General features: G+C 49.7%; 5 protein-coding genes; 3 read left to right on the top strand and 2 right to left on the bottom strand.

Moving 5' to 3' along the window:
- Positions 1 to 427: 427 nt before the first annotated feature.
- Positions 428 to 3,124, top strand: RCC_06033 (uncharacterized protein; the record flags this gene model as incomplete). Its single annotated transcript, XM_023771297.1, has 1 exon — positions 428 to 3,124. The coding sequence occupies one exon, from the start codon at positions 428 to 430 to the stop codon at positions 3,122 to 3,124; it is 2,697 nt and encodes an 898-aa protein (XP_023627065.1).
- Positions 3,125 to 3,519: 395 nt separating this feature from the next.
- Positions 3,520 to 4,368, top strand: RCC_06034 (probable metallo-beta-lactamase domain protein; the record flags this gene model as incomplete). Its single annotated transcript, XM_023771298.1, has 1 exon — positions 3,520 to 4,368. One exon carries the CDS (start codon positions 3,520 to 3,522, stop codon positions 4,366 to 4,368), a length of 849 nt encoding a protein of 282 aa, XP_023627066.1.
- Positions 4,369 to 4,427: 59 nt separating this feature from the next.
- On the bottom strand, positions 4,428 to 5,756 carry RCC_06035 (related to Plasmodium yoelii rhoptry protein; the record flags this gene model as incomplete). The annotated part of the gene is made up of 1 exon (XM_023771299.1): positions 4,428 to 5,756. The coding sequence occupies one exon, from the start codon at positions 5,754 to 5,756 to the stop codon at positions 4,428 to 4,430; it is 1,329 nt and encodes a 442-aa protein (XP_023627067.1).
- A 1,210-nt stretch (positions 5,757 to 6,966) lies between these two features.
- Positions 6,967 to 9,036, top strand: RCC_06036 (uncharacterized protein; the record flags this gene model as incomplete). Its single annotated transcript, XM_023771300.1, has 1 exon — positions 6,967 to 9,036. One exon carries the CDS (start codon positions 6,967 to 6,969, stop codon positions 9,034 to 9,036), a length of 2,070 nt encoding a protein of 689 aa, XP_023627068.1.
- A 632-nt stretch (positions 9,037 to 9,668) lies between these two features.
- RCC_06037 (related to MRP4-mitochondrial ribosomal protein, small subunit) lies at positions 9,669 to 11,215 on the bottom strand (the record flags this gene model as incomplete). XM_023771301.1 has 2 exons in its annotated part: positions 9,669 to 11,128; positions 11,182 to 11,215. The coding sequence occupies 2 exons, from the start codon at positions 11,213 to 11,215 to the stop codon at positions 9,669 to 9,671; spliced, it is 1,494 nt and encodes a 497-aa protein (XP_023627069.1).
- Between the last annotated feature and the right edge of the window lie 3,063 nt (positions 11,216 to 14,278).

Raw genomic sequence — 14,278 nt, forward strand, 5'->3', positions numbered from 1 at the left:
CGAACCAACCGAACCAAATCATGTTCAACCTCACTTCCAGCCTTCTGCTTTGATTTTCACCTCTGTGACCTCAACACTCCACGACCTTGTCGCCAAACTACTGACCGGCGCAACATCACCACCTGTCTCATCCGTACAACTGACAAACTTTGTCCACCCGGCGTCGTCTTTCGCCCCACTGCGTCCCCTTGCGTCGGCGCAAACCTTTGACTCTGACTGCTCCAACAACTGATCCAAGGTAAACCTCGACCCGCATTCCCCATCGACCGTCCAGTCCGTCCTCGCGCTTTGTTTGTGTTTCCTGCGAGCATTAGCGCACTCGTGACTTGCGATTGTCGCTTTGCTTGTGTWTCGCCTTCACTCAAACTATGCCTGAGTGCTCATCGATCCCGGCCGCCCTTGTTACTCTTGCGATTCGTTGATACCGATGAACGACTACGACCTCCGAAGTGCACCACCTTCAGAGCCTCCAGAAGACGCCTACGTGCGGAGTGAGCCTCATCTACTGTCTCCGGCCTCTCCCAAGCCCATTCACTTACCACAGCCCACCAACATCCCTGTTCTCGAGAACATGATGGATGTGGGGTACAATCAGACTGAAGCGCACATGAGTGACCCAGCCTCGCGTAATACCGAGCTTCGGCCTGGTGCGTGGCGGGATCCCAATGACCTGGCCGATCAGACACCCGACCACGCATCGCCATTCTCCACAGGCGGTGATGCACTCGAGCCGGCAAAGGATGATGAGGCATCAGGAACTGAGCCGGTTGCCGTGGAAGTYGACACCCATAGCAGCAGCACCGACACCCTTGCGAATGAACCAGAAGTTCCAAATGTGTCGCACTCTAATGGCATTTCTTATGAAGCCAACTCTCATCTTCAAGCGGATGTCATCTCTGAAACCCACCACGCCAATGCAGATGCGCCATTGTCCTCGTCAGACCACAGCGTGCCCAATACTGAGCAAGCCGCGCCGGTCGCAGACGCCGTTGTAATCCAATCACATGAGACTGACGACCAGGCGCACCCGCCCATAACGCCATCTATACACCCAATCAGTGCTGCATCTGGTGATGTTGAGAATGTCTCTGCACAGACTCCCATCCATGGTGAAGCTCAGGCGCCCGTCCCTGCTGCAGACCCATCTTCTCCACTGTCAGCGTCAAGTCTCGGCGCGCACCCTACCGGGCTCCCTCCACGCCCTCCGCCGCAAGAGCAACCGCTCATCAACCCACACTATGTACACTCGCAACATATACGCGATTATCATCCACATGCCACTCATCCGGCACTTCATGCCAATGCATCCAACAATAGTTCTGGCAACCCTGCACCACCCCCGGCAGCCAGTTTTGCCCCTCCATCACTTCCTGCCAATCCACAACAGGCAGTAGCAGGCGGAACCAACGTATATCAGCCGCTGCAGGTCTCCGCTGCATCCCATCAAACTCCTCCAACTCCGCGAGAATTTTCACAGCAGTTCCCAGCCACGAACATACCCATCGAAAGTCGCAGAGAGTTCAAGCTTGCCGCTGGCGAGACTCCCACGATAGATGACCAGCCCTGGACACAAGACATTCAACGAAAGTATGATCATTTCCTGGATGAAGAAAGAAAATATGTGAATGAAGCCAAGTGGGATCAGTTCCCGTTCGGATCCCGTCTATTCGTCGGGAATTTGTCATCGGAAAAGGTGACGAAGCGTGACATTTTCCACGTATTTCATAGCTATGGCGATCTTGCCCAGGTTTCGATCAAGCAGGCATACGGCTTTGTTCAATTCCTCAGGGCCGATGACTGCGCACGAGCGCTGGTCAGCGAGCAGGGCAGACAAATAAGTGACAAGCGAATCCACCTGGAAGTAAGCAAACCCCAGAAAGCTGCACGAAGCCAGCAGAACAACGCTCGGAGATCTCGGTCGCCGGAACATGGCGGTCGCGGCAAGCGTGGTCACGACGGCGATCGCTACTCATCGCATGGCAGAGGAGGGGGCCACGGCCGCAACAGGGATTCGAGGGACTCGAGGGATGGATACAGGCCCAGCCATCGCTCGCCGTCCCCTCGAGCATATCGAGAGCGGCGTGATGACAGATTCTCAACACGCTCAAGGTCTCCCGCGTACGGTCACCGGGACAGAGATCGATACAGCCGCGGCAGCCCACGTCGCGAACCCGAAGACGACCTCCCACTCCCGCGCCGTATGCCGCAAGATGTTCCAGATGTGCAGCTCATCATTCTTGACCAGCTTGAACGAGACTTTATTGCCTGGGTGGAAGCGGAATTCTCGAAGCGCGGTGTACGTGTCGATACACTCATGATCTCGCCACGTCTCAGTGAGGAAGCCGTAGTCCGACGGCAAATTCTCGAGGGTGTTCTCGCCGTCTCGAGGCTCAGGCGTCACAATCAGCTGGAGAGCAAGATTGGCTTGACGATCTTCAAGCGCAAAGGCGCCCTTCAGGATGTGCAATTTGAGGAGTACGAGCACCTTGATCCGAACATTGCTTGCGAATTGGTTCTGCGGGATAAACGGACACTTCAAGATTCTGCTCAACGCAGTGCCGGTCCATATAGCAATGGACACCCGGGCCAGGGGCAGTTTAATGGCCAACCACCACAGCAGCAGTATGGGTACCAGCCACAATCCGCTGGCTTTGGACCACCTCCGGGCTTCCAGCCGCCGTATGGACAGCAGCCAGTGTATGGGCAACCGCCACACGGATCATTCCCTCCTYCCGGTGCACCACAGCCGCCTCCTTCGAACGTCGACCCTAACAATCTTCAAAATCTCCTTGCGAACCTGGGCCAAGGTGGAGCGCCGGCACCATACGCAGGAGGCCCTCCCCAGTATGGCGCTCCAGCTCAACATCACCCTGGCTATCCTCCGCAACCTCCCACGCAGCAGGGCTACCCACCTCAATCTCACCCACAAGCTTACGCCCAGCCAGGTCGTCAGTATGGCCTCAGTCAGCCTCAGCAGATCCAGGGCGCTACGTATCAAAACTACTCAGCGGCGCCAGGCAGTCAACCAGGGCCATCGCCTGCGGGTCATCAGCAGGCGCCGGCTGGTCAATCTCCAGCGAACATGCAAGATGTGCTTGCTAGGCTTGGAAGCTATGTTCCTTGATGTGGCTACAGGTCATGAAGAGACTTGCTGTAGGCATGTGTGCGGAAGTGATGTTCTGCGGTACACGAGTAGACTTTTATACTCTACTCCACATTTCAATGCTCTGGGAATCACAACAGTCGAGCGGTTTCGCTCAACTATTTGACGCAGTATTGAAGCTATCGGCGGTCCATATGTAAATATTCGGACAAATTCACTAGGTACTCTACGCCTCGGCTTTGAATGTGTAACCTCGTACTCACGTGCAAGACATTTACAATCATCCATCACATTGACATGTGCTTTCCATGTACAATTTCGCTCTCCATTGGAAAGTTCAACGGATACATCTTGGACTCATCACAACTACGCGCTCACCTCATTTTATCCGCACTCTTCACTCATCCACTTCCAGAATGGCCGCTCAACTGCCACATCTCCCGGATGTTGAGAGAATCAGCCCACGTGTTGTCCGAATTCTAGGCGGCAATCCCAGCAAATACACTCTCCAGGGCAGCAATACATATCTGATCGGCCAGGGTCGTCGCAGAATTCTACTGGATACCGGAGAAGGCAAGCCAGCATGGAAGGCAACCTTGCAAACAGTTCTCAAGGATGAGAATGCCGTCATTGAAAAAGTCATCCTGACGCATTGGCATGGAGATCATGTTGGTGGCGTCTCGCAAGTTTTGGAGCTTTGCGATGAGAAACCTGCTGTTTATAAGAACCAGCCTGGTGATGGACAGACCAACTTTGAAGACGGAGAGGTTTTCAGAACGGAGGGTGCTACGCTTCGGGCATTTCATTGTCCGGGTCATACTGTTGATCACATGGCGTTTATACTGGAGGAGGAAAATGCCATGTTCACCGCTGACAATGTTCTGGGTCATGGGACGGCTGTTTTTGAGGATCTCACAGCGTATATGGATAGTCTGACGAGAATGGAGAAGGTCTTCTCTGGTCGTGCGTATCCTGGACATGGCGCTGTAATTCAGGACGGAAGGGCGAAGATCAAGGAGTATATCTCGCATCGTAAACAGCGAGAGCAGGATGTTCTTGGAGTTCTCAAGGAGAAGCCTACTTCTGGTCGGGAAGGGTGGGACAGTATGGATGCTGTGAGAATCATCTACAAGGACTATCCGGAAAACTTACATGAACCTGCCCATGGCGGACTCAAGCAGGTTTTGAAGAAATTGGAGAGTGATGGGAGGGTGAAGCAGTTGGAAGATGGGGCATGGCAACTCAGTGGGAAGGCAGCTCTGTGATTCCGTCTCGATCGGCATCGAGTTCAATTCCATCGTCAGAGCGTAAAGCGTGATGGATTTCACTCCGCCTTCCATCTCCTGCCACCACCTTTGCGCCACAGCCACACAGCTTCCGTGGCATATGTTTTAGCACTCAAGTGTCTGCCACCGTCAACGCCTCTACCTTCACTTTCTTCTACCAACACTTGAACGACCTTTAATCTCTCAACCTCCCTCCAAAGACCCCTTGCAAGCTCGCCAAATGTGTCTTCTGATCCAAACCTATCCGCGCCAGGTTCGCCGGCATCGCCAAATTCGCCTTTACTGAGGCGGTAGAGAATCCGACCCAGAGTTTGAAAGGCAATACAGCGTTGAGCAGGGTATGTAGAGCGAGAAAGATGAGCCAGCTCGCCGATTGTGTATCCTGCGGCATCCGGTGCATCTCCATGATGGTGCAGGCCTGCAGTGACGGGGATCTCAGATGCAGTCTTGGGAGGTATCAACTCGCCTCGGAAAGAGAACCGTATATCCTTCGCGTTAAATTCCGTTGCAGTCGGATCATAGGTGCTGTCTTTTGAGGTTGCAGGTTGCATCCATTCTAGCTTGTCGGGGTCGGAGGGTAGAGMAGGGAAATACTTTTGGTGGAGATCCTCAAGGAATGTCTCCGATGATGGATCGAGCTCCGGTGGCTGCGGTGCAGATGGGAAATGAACGCTGTCTTGTGGTAGTGACTCTTCAGTGGTGATGTTGTGATTGTGGGCATGATCGTGTGTATGATCATGAACGCCTGTTTCTGGCTCCGCTTCAGGCTGCTCCACTCCGATCGGCTCCTCAAACTTGACAGTTTTCGTGGATTTCAACTCAGTCTTCTTCGGCTTCACTTCTGCCGCATCGTCTTCACGAGCGTCTTCTTCGCCCATTGGACGTGACAGATCGACTTCATTGCTACCCGCGGCGATGTTTGATCTTTTTAGCAGACGCTCGAGCAAGCCGGCGCCAAATGTGTTGAGCAGCTCCCTTCGTTCCTCCTCAACCTCTTCTGGCGACATGGCCGCAATTTTCCGATTATTTTCTTGGTCTATTCGCGCCTTTTCTTCTTCATCCCAAGATTTAGCTTTGCCATCGAAAGGCGTCTCACCATCTGTGCTTCGTCTCTGCGAGCTCGCGCCATCTTTGACCTTTGCTTCGTTTGCTGACTTTTGCCTCTTGAATCTGCTTTCTACAGGACGCTTTTTGTGTTCTGGAAAGCCGGTTTTGTTTTTCAGCGTTGGAGCGCTGGGAGGTTTGGGTGCTGCCGGCTTGCGCTCCAGCACATCGCCGACGAAAGCCGCGGGCAGTGGTGCACTCGGCTGCTGCACTTCATCCTCGTTGTCCGACAGGTTGAGTTCGAATCTCTCGCCTCGTATCATTGTAGTATCTCTTCAGATCTTTCTGATTCGTGGTTGGTCGTCAGAATGCAGGAAGATCTGAGACCGCAAACCTAAAATGTGGACCCTCCAGGCGCGTACCAAGCTTTCGGGACACGCTAGCGGCCGCAACGGATCGAGCACATGCTATCGCAGCATATCTTGAGATGAGAGGTGACGGATGAGCTTCACATATATATTGAGAACAATACATTCCAATCAATCGAATATTACAGCAACCTCTCAGATAGCCATCTTATCGTGTGTTGAGCGTCCTCGTGATGCATATGATCGTCTGTCGCAGCATCGAGATCGATCAACTACAAAAGAAGTTCCGCTCTATGGACTACCACCCAATCAAAACACCGCCAAGCGGACGCATCATCTGTCGCTCTCTCAGACAAGGCGACATGAGCCGACACAGCTTGTGCCAGAATGGTCACCGGCGCAGCACACGAACACAGCCAACAATGGGAGTGAAAATGGGAATGCTGGAAGTGAAGCTATGAGGTCAACCATCTCTCGAAGAAGCTCGTCTAGCCACGCTAGTTCTGGGGCTACGATTCACTCTTCAGATTTGACTCCTGCTTTGCAATGATTCCCTTTTCCTGGCTGGCCCCTCTTTGGGTGAGGGCCGGTCATCTCTCCAACGTTCCGTGACTTGCTGTGCGCACGTTCCCGTTCCTCGAAGGGTTTCGTCCTGCTGCCGCTCGCCTTCCGCGCTGGCTTTCGGTCGCTGGCTTTTGCTTTATGCCCTTCGCTTTCCACGCAGCGTACTTCTTCCTTCTACATCTTCCTTTTGCGTCTCCTGCATCGTGTTGTCGAGCGGTTTTCATCACCTTTAGCGTCCGGCTCATCAGCTCACGTTCACATACCGCCGGCACTGCACGCATCTGCCTTTGCACTGTCTTACCAGCACAACTGCCGCCGCTCGCGAGTGTGCTGCGGCCTGATATTGAGAAAAGTCGTCCATCCCGTCGCTCGTCGCGGTCGGCCTTGGTGGACTTGCACTCTGCAATTCCGAAGCCGGCAATCCCATTGGACAGCTGCACCTCCACATCGCGGACTTGTTCGAACAAAAGAAGCGCGACATCTTTGGCCGCGATCTGCCCCGCATTTCACGCATCGCAACTCCCGACGTGTTGTTAAACTGGGAAAAAAAGTCCCTATACCATTAAATTGTCTTGGCGAAGATAATAGTCTATACCACGCCATGAACGCAAACATGCCACCAGCGTTGAACGATCAATCTGCGAGCGACACCTCCAGCATAATATCATCGCCGCCGCAATCACCACAGCATTCAAATATAATTGCCGACGAAATTACGGTTGCAAGACCACATCGGCCCACTCCTGCTTTTGGTGAAGGTGTTGGTGCAAGTTTGCACACCCCTACCCCTACCCACAACACCCGTGAACTGCTACCACAACCACMTGCACAGCCGACGACCGCACCAGTCAAGGTCAAGAAGCAACGCAAGCCTAGAGAACCAAAAGAGGCCAAAGTTACTCCCGATGGCCAGCCTGTCAAAGAAAAAAAGCCTCGCAAACCTCGGGAGCCCAAAGTCAAGACAGAAGGCGCTCCCAACCCAGCGCCTCGCAAGAAAAAAGCCGGAGACAAGACGGCAGCTGCACCTTCATCCGATGCTGCCGGTCCTCGCCAATCAACATTAATCGGCCAGTTCTATCAGCCTGGGCAGCCAGCCAGCGCACCACCACCTCTACAACCACATTTATCAACACTTGGAGCATCTCCGCGACAACAACTTCCACCCGCATCAGAAAGCATGTCACACAACAACATCACACCACAAGCGCCCATTCAAATACCGGCTCCACCTTCGCGGCCCTTTTCAAGTGGGCAAAATTATGACCCTATCCGCGGTGCATATGAGCATGCACCTCCACGACCAGCGGCAGTCACCAACGGCGCACTGTCGGCTCAAGCGTCGCCACAAATCAATCGAGCGTCCGCGTCACCTTCGATTCAAAGTCTCATCGATCCGCCAATGAAAACGAGCACGCCCACGCTGTCATACGCACAGTCGGCAAACCTCCAGTCGATGCCGCAGCAAACCGCTGCGTTCGTTAATACGCCATCCTCGCCCAGAACAAACGCTGCTCCTACAGGCGTCCAAACCATGCCGCCAAGTCCTCTGCCAACCCAGCACCACCAACCCTCCGTAGCATCTGGCACGGATGGTGCCATGGATGTCGACATCCCGCACGAGCCTCCTAAACAACCCGCACTCAAGGCACAGCCACCGTCAAAGTCTTCCTCGACAGCACCAACTCCGAAACAGAGCAAGCCAGTCTCACCACCAGCAAAGGCCGCTTCGAAGGCTGGAGCTGGGGCTGGAAGTGGTCTTCTTTCGAGTAGCAACCTCTTTGGTGGTCCATCTTCGGAGACAGACTCGGAATCCAAGGGTCTGACGATTGAGTTCCAAATTGCGCTCAACCCGGCTGGAGGTAATCAGATCAATATCGCCAAAGAGATCATCAAGAAGTACGGCAGCGATGCGATCGATCCGCACGCCGCTGCCCACCGCAGCCGTCTCCGTGCAGTCGCGCTGGCACAAAACAAGCTGGAGGCCAACTCCACCGATGACATGTCCGTCGACCTTGGCTCTGAGCTGGATGGTGACAGCAATGTTGAGATGGGTGGTATGGACGATGAGAGGAGTGGCGCTGGAGGAGAGCCGGCCAAGAAAAGGCGCAAAAAGGTTGAGGAGTACGACAAGGAGGATGACTTCATCGACGACAGAGAGCTGGCATGGGAGGAGAACGCGGCCGTGGCCAAGGATGGTTTCTTCGTATACTCTGGACCACTCGTGGCCGAGGGCGAGGCAGCACAGGTGGAGAGCTCGGCGCCCACGCGCGGCAGAGGCGGGGCTAGGGCCAGAGGCAGGGGACGTGGAGGTGCGAGCGCCGCGGCCGCCGGTGCAACCACGAGTACAACTGCAGCAAGAAAAGATCCAAGTGCTGCATCTGCCCCAGCTAGAGGTCGAGGCAGCAGAGGTGGGCGCGTTGGAGCCCCGACAGCGAGAAAGCGAGCCACGAAAGCGGAGAAGGAAGCCGAAAAGTTACAGCGCGAACAATTCCCAGTCCAGCAACCGCCTAATCCACCACCCGCTCAAGTTCCGACGATTCCTGTCAAAAGTCCCGCGACTGGAACCGCATCCACCATGCCAGCGCCGGTGCAACCTCAGCATGTGCTGCATTCGAACTACGGTAGTTCCATGCCCGGCGATAATGTGCAACAGGCGAGATTGCAGGCTTAGTACGCACACCCTTCTCAGTACTTGCGTTGGAAATAAGGCGATGGCATTACCGCTGGCGATGTGCAGTGCGAATAGGACGCACGACATGCAACGGGAGACATTGTCGGACTTCCGACCCAACAAGAGCGGCTGCGCGCTACTAGATGATGCACGACATGGAACAAAGTCATCTATGAAAGGCTTTGTCGAACTTACGAATCAGCAAGATTTGTTGTGCGCCCCAGACCACGCCAGAGATGGAACATGACACTACTGTGCCTGCGGGTGTGAGCGAGACTCTTGGTTTCATCATTATCTATCATAGCATCTCGTTGTTGTTGTTTTGCGGCTGGCTTTTTCCGTGTATGATATGAGGGCTTGGATTATGCTGTGATGGGAGCGTCGTATGATWGTAGAAGCATAATTAGATCAGATGGGAGGAATGGCTATGTTACGGCCGGTGAGACTAGAGGGCAATGAAGCCCTCTTTGCTACATGCTGTCATGTCAAGTCCTTTTCATCGCGTCGAGTGTGCATAGGTCGCAACAATGAAGCCGGAGGACTGCCTCGAAGCATTATGGACGGTAAGCATGTCTGACACAAATAGGACAACATCTTCATACAGATATATGCTCAATATACACAGGCGACGCTCACTTCTTCTTTTCGCCCTGGTTCTCGCCCAGCTCCTTGGCGACCTCCTCGACCTGGTCYATGGTCGAGTTGTCGTCATCCTCATCCGCAAAGTCTTGCAGTGTGGGTGTGGATCCTCCTCCAAACTGTGCCAGATCTGCCGCCTCGTCGTATTCGTCCTCTGCAGGGACAGAATAAGTCTCGTCCGTGAGAGATGGATCAACAGAGGTGAGATCTTCGGTCTCGCTCGCAGCATTCATGTCCTCCACCCCGCTTACCGCCTCTGTGGCTGGATCTGCCTGCTCCTGTGTATTTCCTCCATCACTTCCAAACAGCGCTGCGTTCGCATCATTCAACAATTTCTGATCTGCCTCAAACTCCTCCACAGACTGGCCGACGTGGTCTTCGGGGAACTCTGGGGCTGCAGCGACGTCCGGTCTAGATCTCTGGCCTCTATTCGCGGTCTTCTTCGCGAGGCCTTTGGTCGGCTCGGCCAGCCCATGCCTGGGCGTATAAGTCACGATCCCTTGCTTCGCAGCTGCTCTCCGCTTCGCCAGACCCTGCTCTCCAGCTCTCCCCAAAGTGCCAGCAATCACTTGTATCGCTCGTAAACTGTCGTCGTTTGCAGGAATCGGATACGTCACCCATGTTGGGTTCGCATCCGTGTCGCATATTCCGATAGTCGGAATGTTGTTCAATCCGCACTCGTGTAGCAAGACATAGTTCTCCAGGGGGTTCAAACAGACGACCAGATCGGGCTTGATTGCCGCTTTGGCACCTAGCTGGTCCTCGAAGCCTTCCACATCCTTGTCGTGCTCGTCAACGACTTTTTTTGCGCAGCGACCCAATATTTGCTGTCCGTTCGTAATGCTGCCGGGAATCCACTTGGTAAATAAATGACACCCGCCTGCAAGTTGTGCGGCTTTGACAACAGCGCGTGCCTGTCCCTCGCGGGTGCCTACGAAGAGCACTAGTCCTCCACGTTCAGTGACACCAGATACAATCTTGCAAGCGCGGCGGAGGTGAGAAGCTGTCGTATCTGGAGCGATGATGTGGATACCCTCGCGGATACCGAAGATGTAGCGGGCATTGCCTGGATGCCAAAGGGAGGTGGCGTGGCCAATGTGTGTTTGTGAGGCGATGAGGAGCTCGAGGGTGATGTCTGCGGGTGATGGCGGGTTGGTGAGAAGTTGATGTGGGCGGTAGTGAGGTGCCAAAGATGTCCCCAGATGGTTCAGGCGCGTCTTTTGGTGATTGAAGAAGGCATAGTCAAGGGCGACGGGATGATTGGGGTCATTGATGGCCACGGCTCGGGAGGCATCGACAGCGGCGATTTGCGGGGCGGACTCAGTACTGGTCAGGAATTGAGGAGTTGCGAGGGGAGTGCTGTCGATGGTGGTATCGGCGGGAGGAGTGCTCTCGAGGGAGGAGTTGGCGCGGTGTTGCGCAAAAGGGTGGAGCTTGGGCAGCGCGATGCGGCCTGTTGATAGGAATTAGTTGGGATAACCAAGAGGATAGGACGGCAGCTCATACCATGCCGCAGTCGCAGCGCTCCTCTTATGATCATCGCTGCTGGTCTGGAAGATGTTCAATGCATGAGAGCAAACTTGAAGTCCTCCAACGACGGCTTGGCACCACCGAAGACCTCCGGGGAAGATGGATGCTAGGAGCGTGTCTAGTATTCGTTGTAATTGAACTGACGCACGGTTGTTAATTGACTTCTCGCTTTAATTGAGGCTCGTGTCTAGTATTGTAATTAACAACAAAGATGTTAATTACGCTAGATTGCACTAGATAGCTAGTAAGGTAATATAGCGCCGCGGAGGCTCGGTTATTACTTAATATATATTAGTATTAATTACTATTTTAATGTTACTTAATAGTAATATTAACAACTTACTTACGGCGCTACCGAAGGTTGTTATTAACCTTACTTCCTTTACTATAGAGCTACTAGAGCCGGAACTACTTAAGATAGCCGCTATATACTACCGCTACCGCCTTACCGTCGTTATTACGTATATTATAGCCCTACTAGAATAATAGCCGTTACCGGTAGGTATTTATACTATCGACGTCGATAGTGCTAGTAAGGGCGAGGCGTTTACGCGGAGCTTGCTTTTAAGTAATATAAGGCTATATTAAATAACTCGGTTCCGGCTCGCTTTATTCGAGCGATTATTCGAGTTAATTAAGCCTTACTTACCGGTTCGAATATACCGTTCCGTAATAAGCCGTAAATAGAAGGTTCTAATCTTCTTAAAGGCTATTACTTATAACTCTTATTACCGCGACCTTACGGAGGACTTCGGCTATTCTTTAGAGATAATTAGATAGGCCTTTCGTATAGTACTAAACGCTATAGTATATATATATTCGGAGGTTATAAGGCCGGCGAAAGAGGACGATAGATTAAAGGTCCGGTAGTTTAAATAAGGGCGTTTCTAGCTATAGTTTAATTACTACGTTAGCGTACTCGATAGCTCTTATATTAAGGCGTATATAAGAGGTAAATAAGCGGCGTATCGGAACCGTAAGGGCTCGCTCTCTTAGAACGTATTAGTAGTAGTAGATTTTAATATACGCTTTACGTACGTACTAGCCGGGTAGGAAGGATCTACGTATAATAGCTATATACTTACTAACGCGCGCTCGTAATACGGTTTCGCTACTCCGGAGGGCTATTACTACTTCGGTAATACTAGCTACTCGAATAACGAGATTACTATAGTTCTATTTCGTAGCGTACGCTACTATCTAAGGGAACTACGTACTATTAATTTAAAGCTAAAGAACTCTAAGGAGCTCTTTAATCTACGATACTCGTCTATACGGAACGTTATTAAAAGGACGTTCGGTATAATAAAGCGGCGGTTCTATATTCTTAAGAAGGCTCCGTAGTTTAACTAGATATATATATAGGTAGATATTATATACGTATACGTAGTCCTATATAACGTGTTAATTAATACGTATAGGAAGCCTTCCGAGTAGGTAGAGCTCGAGCCTAACTATACTAATAATATTACTAGGAATAACGTAGCTATATAGATAGCGGAGGATATAGAGCCGAAGGATTCGATAGCGGTACGGCGTAATAGGGTAGCGAAGGAGATATAGTAGGCCTATTAAGTATACTTAGATAAAGTAGTAGATATAGACGGAGGATAAAGGAAGATATTATTAAAACCTAATAGGTTTAGAAAGGGAAGAGAGCTTAGAGTAGAATCTACTCTAAGGTAATTCCCTAGTTAGGTAATTAGGATGCTAAGGCTAAAGGTATATACTTATTCTTAATATTTAGTTCTTAAGATAATTAATTTAATTAACACACTTAGTTAGTTCCTACTTTAAGTTCTATATACCTTATAATAAATTAGTTTAAGATTAGAGTCTCTTATCTTTCTCTTTACCGCTATATTCTACTACCTCCTTAGCCTCTAGTTTTAGATTTTTAGTTAGATAATTTTAATAGGTTATAAGCCTAGGTTTTACTAAACTAAAGAAAAGAACTTTAACCTTAAAATAGTAAAGGTATTCCCTACTTTATACTAGTATATAAAAAAAGGAAAGAGGATTTTAGATCCTCCTATACTACCCTATAAGAGATACTAAGGATTAGTATATAGATAAGCTAGGAAGAAAATCTAAAAGGATAAGGGTCTAAAGCTATAAAATAGTTAAGGCCTATTTATTAAAGCCTATATTAATATACCTTCTCCTCCCCTACTACTAAAAGCCTTAGTAGAACTAAGCTAAATAAAAGAAAATTTTTTATTTTATAAAGATAAAAGATAATAAGAATATAATCTCCTAAGCTAGGATTCTAATTCTAGGAAGAGAGAACTAGAAGAGATAGTTTAATCTCTAAAAAGATAATCTAAAAGGAAAAGGTATCTTTAATACTATTAAATTAATAATAATAGTTAATAAAGAAAAGATTACTATATAGCTAAAGAAAGACTAGCTAGGAATTATAGTATAAGATTTAAGCTTTAGTAAGAATAATATAAAATATAGATATAAACTAAAATTAAGGATTAATTTAGATAATATAGATAAGCCCTAAGCTAATTTAGCTTTACCTTATACTATTAAGATATAGATCTTTCTACTTTTAAAGTATAGTAAGATTCTAACTACTTATATAATAGTTATAGTTTAAGAACTTATTAATTTTAGAATAATAGATAATAATTTAGTTAGATTAGCCTAGAGTAAAATTAGTTAGATAGCTAAAAGAATTGCAGAAGTTAATCTAAAGAAAGCTTACTATAAAGACCCCTATAGGAAAGCTAAAATCCTCTTCTTAGCCCTTCTACTAAGATTTAAAATAACTAAGAATGTTATTATAGCTTAACTACTTCTTAAAGGAGATTATAAATAGATTCTTTTAATTCTAAAATTATAAGAGGCTAGAGATAGTTCCTTAGAGATTATAATAGCTATATTTAACTTTACCTATTTCTTATATAAAGGAAAATATAGGATTAAAAAATATCTAAACCTTTAAAAGGCCTAAAAGGCAATTAGATCTCTATTCTAAGATAATACTTACTAGTAATTAAATACTAATAAGCTAAGATAGGTCTAGAGATCTAATAAGAAATTTTTTAAGAAGCCTTAAGGG

The sequence above is a fragment of the Ramularia collo-cygni genome (genome assembly GCF_900074925.1).
Source record: "Ramularia collo-cygni strain URUG2 genome assembly, contig: RCC_scaffold08, whole genome shotgun sequence".
In the NCBI taxonomy this organism is placed as follows: Eukaryota; Fungi; Ascomycota; class Dothideomycetes; order Mycosphaerellales; family Mycosphaerellaceae; genus Ramularia; species Ramularia collo-cygni.